The 11,989-nt window shown below is 39.0% G+C and overlaps 1 protein-coding gene across 1 annotated transcript; it reads left to right on the top strand.

Moving 5' to 3' along the window:
• The first annotated feature begins 10,208 nt into the window (after positions 1–10,208).
• Positions 10,209–11,592, top strand: LOC112148555 (transcription factor 7-like 1-A). Its single transcript, XM_024275762.1, has 6 exons — positions 10,209–10,369; positions 10,546–10,673; positions 10,752–10,884; positions 10,971–11,078; positions 11,159–11,201; positions 11,428–11,592. Exons 1-6 carry the CDS (start codon positions 10,352–10,354, stop codon positions 11,547–11,549), a joined length of 552 nt encoding a protein of 183 aa, XP_024131530.1. The 5' UTR covers positions 10,209–10,351; the 3' UTR covers positions 11,550–11,592.
• The last annotated feature ends 397 nt before the right edge of the window (positions 11,593–11,989 follow it).

The following is an 11,989-nucleotide window of genomic DNA, read 5'->3' as shown; positions in this document are numbered from 1 at the left end:
CCGATCTGCAGAGAAACACAGCTTTGCACTGGTATACAACACTTTAAAGTGAAGCTTTGGCACATTTTCAATAACTAAGATCTCACCACAGGTGTGCTTGGCATTTATTCATCGCTCCTTACGTCATCAATTGGTCTGCACTCTGAGCCAATAGCTGAAGTGCTTACTTTCTTCACAGCCAATCACAATCAAATCCCTGCCTTTAAATTCAGTGATTTTTTTTTTTTTTTTTTTTAACATCCTAGTCGTTGCCCGGGCCCTCCTCCACCCTGTTCTCCTCCTGGCCCTGGTTCTCCTCCTGGCCCTGGTTCTCCTTGACTTGGTTTGTCATCAAGCTGGCCCTCTGCCACCTGTTCTCCTCCTGGCTACGGTGTGGGAGAGATTCCAAGTGGATCGCCTTTGTTCCTGTCTTTACCTGGACCTCACCTCGCTACCTCGGCTGACCGATGTCGTCTGGATGACCATGAACTATTCAGACATTTTCTATTCAATTTAATTCAATTAAATTTTATTTATATAGCCCAATATCACAAAACAATTGCCTCATTGGGCTTCATTCAAGTAATTGTACAAAAGCAGAAAGTCGGTCATAAAATATAAACAACAGCTAATTGCTAAACTAAACAGACCAAATAAAACCTGTTATCCCTGTACTTAGACCCTCCCTCCCAGTATGGAAAAACTCCTAAAAAACCTGATTCAGGAAAAAAAGGAGAAACCTTAGGAATGCCCACATGAGGGAGAGATCCTATCCCAGGACAGACAGGCGATTTACCAGGACTGTTAAAGAAGAATTAACTTTTCTAACCTACAACTAAATGTTTCAAATAGTGTAGCAGACAGGCTTCATCCAGTTAGTCTGAGGGACAGCTGAGGATGTGAGACGTGCCAGAGTCAAGGTCCACTGCCAGGAACAGGAGCACCAATGAGTCTCCTGGAATCTGAAGTCTCTCCCGCTCTCCCCGGAGGGGAGTGGGAAAGAAGGAACAACACATGAATCACACTGCACCATCAAAGGCATACAGAATTAATTGAAAAATAAATAAAAACTAGTGAAGAGAAGTAGATGAAAATAGAGGAGAGAACCCCTGTGCACCATACTTTTCCCAGCTTCCAAAACAAACATAGAGGAGAATCTGATAATTCTCTTCTTGAACTTTATAGTATTTGTCTTATTTGCATCAAGACAGAATGATTCAATATTATTGATTATTTTTTTTCTTTCTTGGACTAAGGTGAGGCAGCAAATCATCAAACTGGGTTACAGAAGCATAAAAGTACTGCTGAAAGCTTTGTCATTCAAACCATATTCCTGCTGTAGATGGTGAACCTCACAGCTAAATCAAACAAAAAAAGAATGATCTCATGAACCCATACAAGGAGACGAATATACAGATGATTTTTGGTCCATGACACTCGGTGTAATCTGTCAAATATAAAGCAGGCTGCTGTTTAGTTTCTGCAAATTGGATCAACTGAATAGCATCATTTCTGAGATGTAAATACAGTAGAAGAAGAGCACATCTCTTTTACTAGTCCAGAATTAAGGATTGTTAAGATAAATGTCCTGTCTAGTATTATGATTTCAAGACTCCTTCAAAAGTAAAGAGCTGATATGGGACCAGTTGCGTTAATTAAGGTTGACATTGATTATGTCTTTTATCCTGTTTTCCAATTTTACATTTTCATCTTGGACATTATTTTGTGCACGGTCTGCTCATCTTCTCCGTCTCTTCAGCGCTCTTCTTCCTCTCCGAGGCCTGGCTGCGGCGCAGTGGGGCAGCTGACATCAAGAGCCTTCATCATGGCCTGTACCCCACTTATAAGCCCTTTTGAGAATATATTTTTGGCCATCATCAGTGCAGATACTGGGTTTTTATTATACTAGAGCAAAGTTAGTATCTGTGTCTAGTATCTAACTTTTCTATAAGATATTTAAGTATGTCTCTTCCTGTGACTTTTTGACTGCTGATTCCAACTTTGAAATCTAGTCTTTAAACAAAAATACCAAAGTTTGTGAAAAATTAAAATTATGAAATTCTCAGTTTTATTTTATTGTATTTACTTTTTTAAAAACATTTATTTGGTATTTTTCTGGAAAAAAAATCTGGTTTTAGGCCAACTTAAGTTTTAGTAACAGGAAGATTGTGATATTTGAGGTAAATAATCATAATAGCTAGGTAGCATTTAGCTGTTGCAAATCTGAAACGCCTTCCCCAAGAAGGTTAAAAGGCTTCGGCTTGTTGGTGAAAATGTATAAAAACAAGTATTTGTTTTTGACGTTTTAAATGTAATGGAACCTGATTTTTCACTAGCGGCAAATTACTTTATTTTATGCTATTGATTTGCTGCTAGTAAAAAAAACGGTGTTTATTTAAATTTTAAGTTGTGATTTTTTTATTTGTTTGCTTATTTTAAATTGGTGTTGATACTGGATTAAAACATTGTCTTCCTTTTATTTTAAACTTTATGTTCCTCTGGGAAAGAGTACAGCACTGACACAAATGTGCATTCACTATGCTTTTAAAGAAGCAGCAGGTGCTGCGGCAGACCCCTTCCACAACCCAAAGACCAGAAATAAAAAGTAAAAGAAAAAAAAACAAAACACAGGCACATGTGGGGCAGCCTGTTCCAGCTCCAGTTGCAGCAGGATATGCTTCTCCCTCTAAACTAATCTGAATCTGCATCGTTTCTGGAGTATGCTAAAGGCATCATGGGATGCCATAAACAAGTCCAAATGCATCCTCAACAGCTGGCAAGCAAACGGATGTGCAAAGTAGCACCACTCTTTCAAACCCCACACTATTACAGCATGTTGCTCTGCACTGAGAGAAAAGTGTCCCCAACAGTATTTTTTTTCCAATAAAAAAGCTTGTTTTTTAAACCTTGTAAATGTTACAGTCTCAACTCGTGATTTGGAAAAGCTGTTAAAAGGCTGAATGTTTATGATCTTAACCTGTCAGAATCGCTTTTCTCATCATCAGCCACCTCATTAGACCTCTTTGGGTTCTGACGGGGGACGGTCCACACAGGACTCAACGGCATCTTCAAACAACATCGCCATTAATAAATGTGCTGGGCTCTCTGTCACTTGCATGGCGGAGCAGCTGAAGGCATGCATAATCCAGATGAGTTGCTAAGATCATTTCATTCCAACAAAGTGTAGCAGTCAGCGCTCGTTGCTTACCACGTCCTCACTTCACCACTTCTCCTGTCCTATCATAACAGTGTGCTAAACCGGGTGTGATGCATCAATCTTTTCAAAGACACCAGCGCTTGCTCAGCACACACGTTTCGCTGAGTCAGCGCTGTGTGTTTACCAGAGTTTGTGTGGCACAAGTTTAACAACAGGATTAACATTTCCTTTCTGTTCAAAGATCTACATGCAGTGGATGTCAGGAGAAACAAATATACAAGAAGAAGTTTTTTCATGGATGTGCGATATAACTGCATGATGAAAAGTTGATGACTGCTCTCTCCAAAACAAGAAATCTTTGAACTGCTTTAGAAAGGGCAGTATATAGATATAAACTATGGTGAAAAGTGAAAATCCTGCCAACAAACAACATTTTTAAAAAGCAAAACATTACAAAACAGCATTGCATTTAATCAAACAAGATTACAAAAACCACAGCAAAAATCATAAAACGTTCTAGAAAACACAAAACACAATAAGAAACTGAAAAAGTTGGAACTATAGTCATGATGTAAATAATTACATAAGAACAAAAAAAAATCTACTTTCTCTTGGAGTTCTTTTATACTCTTCAAAAACTCAATATTAAGACAATAGAAAAACTCCTTTTGCTTCAGGAAAAATAGTCTTATTTTCTATCTTCCAAAAAAAAATAATCTCATCATTGAAGTTTTTGAAATGGCAAAATAAGTTCAAATGAATCAGTTTGAGAAAACATGTTTTATTGATTAGATTTTTCTTCTGATAATAGGAATTCCTGGTAAGAATTTTTTTTCTTACACCCTTGTCAGGTTTTTTTACTCAGTTATTTAAACTAATTATCTGTGCATATCAAATCTGCTGTTAAACAGCTGGGACACTATATGCAATGTGTACAATGAACAATCAATAACTACAACGTGTCACAAAATATGACATGATAATAATACAAAATGCAAAAAGGAAAAAGTTGGAACTGCCCAATACCTTGTGGTTATAACCTCATTGTGCCTCTTTCTGCAATATTCACCTATTTCTCCTTTCTTAAATTATTTTCTCATTTCTATTTGTATTTTTATTTAATGATCCCTGTTCAGTTTTGTTGTTTTGTTGCCTTCAGTAATTAATCCCAATTCAAAAGCTGCCAAGAAAAAAAAATCCAATACAGTTGTTTCTGAACCTTTAACAGGAGGCAACACTGGAGGAAGGTTTGAGTTTGGTTCTGAACTCGTTGGTGTCTCTTTTTCTTTTCTTTGACTTCAACGGTGTTACTGTGTATTACTGGGTTTTGGTATTTTGGTTTGAGGTTGGGCCTCAGCTGTTGCCCTGTCTTATTTTTCATTCCGCAAGTGTTCCAATCCTCTTATTGTTTTCGTGTGTATGTTTTTTAAATGGCTCATTCATTTGTTGCAGAAAAATAGAGTTTTTAAGACATAACAAACTGTGTTCCTCCAACTTTCTGCTGTCCATATTTGTTTGTTGTGTCCTTTCAATGGATGGAAGAAGCTGTGCCTCCATCGGCTCTTCGAGAAAAACTGGTCTGTGTGGGTTTTTCAGGCTCTTTGAATAAAATCAACAGGAACTTTTAAAAATGTTTTTTAATTTATCTAAGTGTGCATGTTAATTTGATAAGACGATAAGATCAACATTGTCATTGAGTAGTGTTTTGGAGCCACTGACTGTATAAGAGAACTGGAGCGAGTGATTATGACACCATCCTTCTCCAAACAAATGAAATGAATTCAGCTCCCCTTTTTTTGGGGTTTTGCGATGTGGATGCCAACATGTTGAAGCCAGATGTTGTCAGTAAACAGTGATTGGTTCAAGTAGGTCATCGTTTCTATGGCAACTACTTTTGCCAATCAGAAGTGAGCTTGTTGGAAGTCCAGACACTTACTTCAAAGCAGGCCACACAAAATCTGTCAAATGTTTAGAAAATTTGACGTAGGGCCAGTAAGCACCTCATACTTTGGCCAATTTATTACTTGAATAACTTGCATTACAGAAAAAAACATCAATTTTGTCATCTAGAAACTTCCTGTTTGCATTGTGAGGGTGGAGGGGTCACTGAGTCCAGCTCTCATATACAGTCAACGGTTGGAGTACAGCCTGTTAGGCAGGTGGAACACAACAAAACACCAGAAGACTATCTTAGTGGTAGTCTCTTGCATGATTTAAAGACCAAACTTATGAAAAAGTAATTTTGGTACCAAAGTGGGACTCTGTCTCAGCAGCAGGAAGAATATTAGAGCTGAAAGAGACACCAGCTCAAACAGAGACAGCCGAGCAGAAAGGTAGACCATGCAATCCAAGAAAGACGCTGATGCAGCAGAAAACTGACATTTTTATGTTGAAAACTGAAAACAGAAATGAAAATAACATCAGAACTCGACTCTGAATTAAACAAAAGGTTTTGTAAGTCTCTTGATAATCCTGAAAAAAAGTACTACTTGTGAATTGTATTTAACACAACTTAACCTCTTAAGATCTGAGCTCTTGCTTGATATGCCTTTTTTTCCTTTATTCTTTTTTGTTGTTTGGGCTTTAATAGTAGACTAAACTACAAGCCAAAACCAGCATTACATCATATAAAAGAGCAAAACGATTTAAACCTCTTCAGCTCCTGAGGTGGAAACACAATTAGATTACATAAGTTTTCCACCAGAGGATGTGAAGTGAAAGCAAATATAAATGTTAAATTAAAACAAAGAGTTTTATAAAGAAAACATCAGCAGAACATTGTGTTGTTAGGACTGTCTGGAGTAAACAGTTGGTACTCAGAGCCGGATTATGGTCCTCCACCTCCAGAGTCTCCACCACACCAGCTGTGACTCACTGAGAGTAGAGGCTCCAGAGAAGAAGAATCAATTCTGTTTCACTGGGGATCACTTGATAATATCCAAAAGTGTTTATATACCATGATTCAGTGGATCAGAGAAATGTTGACAAAATATTTCACTTAGTAGTACAAAAATGTTGTGCATGAGGTGAGAACTCTGGCAGTTTCATATAGTAAAAATTCATTTAAATCCATTGAATATATTAACCTGCAAAAACCTCTTAGTCTCCATTGTGGCGGATGGAGACAATCCTCATTTTGAGTCTGAATTTAATGCCCAACCTTCTACAAGTTGAAAAGGCTGTGACTTGTCTTTGCTAGATTGTTAAAAATGTATCTGAGACGTCAGTTCATTTTCTTTCAGCTTCCACACAAAACATCGCCATTTGAAGCATTCTATGCTGTCATGGCCTCCTCTCACTTTGTCGTGAGAAATGACTTTACAGGCCGACAACGAAAACTTCTACTGACATTTTTTCAGTTCATTTATAAAGTTTACAACTGAGGCTGTCACAAGATAAAAGAAAAAAGCAAATGAGGGTAAGATAATTGTATTGTAGCGTTGCAGAATTTATTTTAAACAATTCATACTGTTGGGAAACAACTCAGTCTAAATTATTTCCCAAGTGTCTTTTCCGGAGATATCTGAACAGAAGATCACAGGTTCACTCTGCCCATCAATGTGTCAGTATCTTTGGGCTAATCATTGATCCCCACATTGGTCCCTGTGCATCTTAAGCAATTTAGAACTTGAATGAGGTAGAAAAGCCCTCCATTATTTTATGCCATTTTAATATACACTATAAACGCTCCCTCTTAGATATGTCTTTGCACATCTGCCTCTTGATGATACAAGGCAAATTGAAACACTTTTAAGGTGTATTATAAGCATCCACCAATGATGGCTATAAATTCCTAAAATTTAAGCAGGGAATGACACTTTACAGTCACAGTCCTATTCACACATTCAAACACACATTCCCACAATCTCTTCAGTGGAACTTCTCTCTATAGATTTCCGAAAGACGTTTGACATTCTCCATCATGACGTGCCGTTTCAAATCCTCCAGCCTGTTACGCCCCATTTAGTCTAGGGGTCTGGGGCCTAACATAAAGGTAAATTAAAGGAGTGTTTAACAAAACACAACAAAAGGTCTCCATAAAAAGTTAACAAATTATTTATTTACAAGAACAAAACCACCAAAATAATAACTAAAAGTGAAGCAAAAGGCTTCAGGGTGAACCAAGGCCAAAACAACAAACAAAACCCCAACTAACTCAACCCAGGGAGCTAACCTGCAAAAGAAACAGTAAAATAATGACAAACACTAACCTCCCTGGACTAACAGAAACAGGAGAAAACATTTAGTAAAGAAAATGGCGGTTCACCCCTACAGCTTCACTTAAACTAAACCAACACTAAACACAGAACACAGAGTGGTAACTAAACCAAACACCAAAGAAACTAAGTGCGCACAAATTAAACCAGGTGGAGAGGTTCACTGAGCTGCAGTGGAGACATGTTGCAGCCCAGCTCCCTTCTCATGGGCTGAAGGTCCAAATTGTGGTTTTAAAGGCTCCCCTCCTTCAGCTTGGACCAATGGGGAGCCACGCCTCCAGCACCACACCTGAAACAAATGAAGAGAAAAACACACAAACAAAGATCCACAAAACACAAAGAAGCCCCGCTCTGACAAAAATCCACAAGACCAAAAAGAAAATAAAACCAAATACGGCCACAGCCGTAACACCCCCCAACTTAAAATAAAACTTCTTCCCCAAAGAAATTTACCCTAAGAGGGTGTTAACAAAAATTCGAGCCACACAAAAACAAACGGTCTGCCCAAACAAAACTAAATAAGTTTGGTTAACAGGTTTTTTTTTTCTAAGCCCAGCTCCGTGCTTCAGGCAACAGCTTCACGAATGTATTGAAAATACTACTATCCTAGTAAAATTTTCTGGGTATGAATGAAGATGGGTCAGTATGAAACTGACCCATCTTATCCAGAAATCCTATGAGGGAATGTCCTGCCAGGTCATCCATGGAGATCATCTGACCAGATGATTAGAAACAAAAACTGGTGTTTGTCAAGGAGGTTTCTTGTTGGAGTTTTTGTTTCTCCTCGCCATTGACTGGGTGAGGAAGCAAACAACGGTTGATAAGCAAAACGGCATCCAGTGAACTATCTGGTCACATGACGACCTGGACTTTGCAGACAACCTTGACCTCCATATCCACCCCCTTATGGTCCAACAGTACAACAATTGCTTCCCAAGGCAGAGGATCCCAGATTTATAACACAAAAACTGTGCGTGCAAACAAATAAAGATTGGACATGGTGGTTTATTTGTATTTGCTTAAAATGCTGAGCAATAAATAACACATGAAAACTGCAATATTTATGCACTATGGATTGCACATGTTAAATAAATGTAAAGGAGAGTAGAGAATGAGCGATGGGATCAGGGCGCCGCTGGTACAAATATAACAGACTGCAGTCCTTAAAGATACACCAACGCATCTTTTATGACTTTGGATTTTTAAGGTGGAATGCTCAGGCCAAAGCGGCACACAGATAAGTCTGTTTTGTTAGAGCTGTGCTATTGATAGTGTTATAACTCTTGGGCCATGTGCTGTTGTGTCCAAGAGTTTCTGCGAACAACGAACACATATGGATGTTAGCTGATTGGAACTAGCTGACACTCTGGTTCTGATCGGTTGGAAAACTATTAAAAGATTGTGGGATCTCTACAGTTGAAAGGAATACTCTTCTTCAAATAAATGTGACATACATAAATTAATGCAAATATGTATGTTGAAACACAAATAAAAAGGTTTGAAGGTTTGGTGACTGCCCTGGCCACTATATTACATATAGAATACCAGCTGCTTCTCTAAATAATGTAGTTCAGAAGTGTGCTTTGGATCATTGTCCGGTTGGAGGATGAAACTGGCTCCAATCAAGATACAGGGTATGCATGGAGTTGCAAAATGAAGTGATAGCCCTTCTTATTTCAAGTCCCTTTCACCCTGAATAAATTTTCCACCTTACCAGCATTAAAGCAACCTCAGACCATCACATTACCTCCAGATATGTTCTGTGTGATCCAAACTCCTCAAACTTCAATTTGTACATCCACAAAACGTTTTTCCAATCTTTATCTTTCCAATGTCTTTGTTCTTTTTCCCATATTCATCTTTTTCTTTGGTTTCCCAGTCTTAGATATAGCTTTTCTTTGCCACTCTGCCCTGAAGGCCAGCATTCTGAAGTCACCTCTTCACTGTAATTGTTGACACTGGTCCTTTGTAGGTACTATTTAAGGAATTTGCCAGTTGAGGACCTGTGAGATGTTTATTTCTCAAATTGGAGACTAATGTAGTTATCTTCTTGCTCAGTTGTGGAGCGGGGCCTCCTATTTATTTTTCTGCTCTGGTTAGAGCCTGTTTGTGCTGTTCTCTAAAGATAGAAGTACACACCGTTAAAGGAAATCTTTCATTTCTTGGTAATTTCACTCTTGGAATAGCCTTCATTTCTAAAAACAAAAATACAATGTTGATTTTCACATAAAAATTCTTTTTTTTTTTTTTACCATTTTGAGCATTTAATCAACCCCACAAATGTGATGCTCCAAATACTCAACCTACTCAAAGGTCGATCAGTTTTATAGCTTCTCTAACCAGCCAAACTGTTGTCAGCTGGCTGACATGACTGCACAAGGTTTTCTAATCATCTGTTAGCCTTCTGACACAATGAGCAAACACATTCTACCATGACAACACTGGAGTGATAGCTGCTGGAAACGGGCCTCTTGTTACCATTGTTGATAATGCAGCAAAAAACAAACATTTGCAGCTGGAATAGTCTTTTTTTAATTGTTTACCACAAAAATAATGCATAAAGTGTATTTCTGATTTGTGTAAAGCTATCTTCATTGACAAAAAATTGCTTTTCTTTTCAAGATAGAAACATTTCTGAGGGACACCTAACGTTTGTACAGTAGTGTACTAGGAAACATTACATTATTAACATTATATAGTTACATTTCCTTTTTCCAGCTACAGTGCGCCTTTGCGGCTCTTGAGAAGGAACGCATAAAAATTTAAAATATGCTTTTTATTGGTTGCCTAGGCAACATTTTAAAAACTTCTTGACTACCCGTTGTTGTTTTCCGTGATTATTTTTTCTTTGAAAAGCTTCCAGACACAACTAAATTTTAAAACATCGCAATAAGTCTGTTAACCACCACCTGCTGAACTTCCAGCACCTCATCTCAGCCTGTGTGAGTCTCGGTCTCTCCCAAACTCTTCGTTGCGTCCTCCCCTGGCTCTGGGTACCATGCAGATGCAGGGACAGGTAAGAGTCAAAGCAGAGAGCAGGGATGCCTCCATCCCAGCTCTCTCGTGGTCAGAGCCCACAACCAGTCTGAGCTCTAAATAGTAACATTTACTTGTGATGACAAGAAACATGCTACCTTGTGGAGGTACGATGCTGCTGCAGGTGGGCTCATCAGCTGTTGTGTTTGTCTGCAGGAGGCCAATGCTCCCAACTTGACCCTCTACCCCATCTATTGGGTCCTTCCTCCTTCAACAGCAGAGGAGGTCCACCAGGCTCCTGCTGCTGCTCCTGCTGCTGCTCCGCTGAGCTCCGGCTCCTCAGCGTGAGTTTCCTCTGCAGCATCCAGTCTGCAGATTGTCACAGAGATTGTGAGTTCACCTCCTGTTCTGTTTGTCTGCAGGAAAAAAACGATCGAATATATTAAAAAGCCTCTCAATGCCTTCATGCTCTACCTTAAGGACCAAAGGCCAAAGGTCAAAGCTGAGCTGAATATCAAGAACAGCTCAGCTTTGAATAAAGTCCTAGGCGAGAGGGTAAGAGCCGGCGGCCATGTTTGATTTTCAGAAAGACCTTCTTCATGTGTGTGTTCAGCAGCTGACAGTGGGTCTTCTCTCCACAGTGGACGTCTCTTTCTCCTGAGGAAAAGGACAAGTACTTCCAGCAGGCCCACCAGGAACAAATGGCGTTCAAACAGAAGCATCCTGGATGGAGCTCCGCCCAAAATTATGTATGTGCACTTTGCACACAGACACACACACAAACATGTGTGCAAAGACACTTGGTTAAATGGAGACTGTTTGCTTTTAGGGAAAGAGGAAGAAAAAGAGGGCTGTTGCTGCTTCTGATGAAGGTAAGACAGGAAGTCAAAGACAGTTGGTGTTTCCATGATGGAGGAATAAGGTGGTGGATGTGATCAGACCAGGAGTTTCCATATTAGTTAGGAAGCTCTTCCTCTCTTGAAAGCTGTGCTTCGGCTAAAGCTTCACTTGTTGTCATGCAAACACATGAACGATTTCATGCTCACATCCAGTTCTTCTTTTAACATGCAATTAAAAGTTTTCTTTCTTTTGTTTCAGAGTCTGAACCTGAAGACCTTAGCCCGACCAGGGTGCCATGCTGTACGCCAGAAGGTTCAGACTCCGCCCCTCCTCCTCCACCCTCAGCAACCCATGATTTTGGACTAAACTTTATTTTTTAATATTTCAAAAAGACTATAAAATAAAGTTTGTGATGGAAATCTTTGACACTCCCCTTTTTTCCTTCATAACACGCCATAGGTCGTTTTACACATGTCATGTTTTGGCTGAAATTAAGCATAAGTTAATAACTTCAAAGTAGAAGTTAGAACAGTGAGGTTTTTTTATTGTTTTAGACAGGATGAATAAGGAGATCACTTCCTGCACTCTCGAAGAAAACAGATTTCTAAAGAAGCATCAAGCCTTTGATGTGACAAACACACACATTCACATCGAGGTTGTTTTATTCAAACCAGTTAGTTTCCTCTGAAAGTTCTTCTTTGTATGGACTGAAGAAGTTCTGCTGAAGTTTGCTGTGGACTAAAGCAGGAGCTTATAACCTCGCCTCCCTACAGTTTGCCTGTAACACGTTTGTCCAGGTGCTCCACCCAAATGAGAAAGA

Source organism: Oryzias melastigma, linkage group LG9 (assembly GCF_002922805.2).
Source record: "Oryzias melastigma strain HK-1 linkage group LG9, ASM292280v2, whole genome shotgun sequence".
NCBI lineage: Eukaryota > Metazoa > Chordata > Actinopteri > Beloniformes > Adrianichthyidae > Oryzias > Oryzias melastigma.
Note: the sequence above shows the minus strand (reverse complement) of the source record. Positions and strands in the feature narration are given on the sequence as shown.

Excerpts from the sequence above, each read along its gene's own strand:
- LOC112148555 (XM_024275762.1), top strand. Across the intron at positions 10,674-10,751 it reads CTGAGCTCCGGCTCCTCAGC|GAAAAAAACGATCGAATATA; the intron begins GTGAGTTTCCTC and ends GTTTGTCTGCAG. Across the intron at positions 11,079-11,158 it reads GGAGCTCCGCCCAAAATTAT|GGAAAGAGGAAGAAAAAGAG; the intron begins GTATGTGCACTT and ends GTTTGCTTTTAG.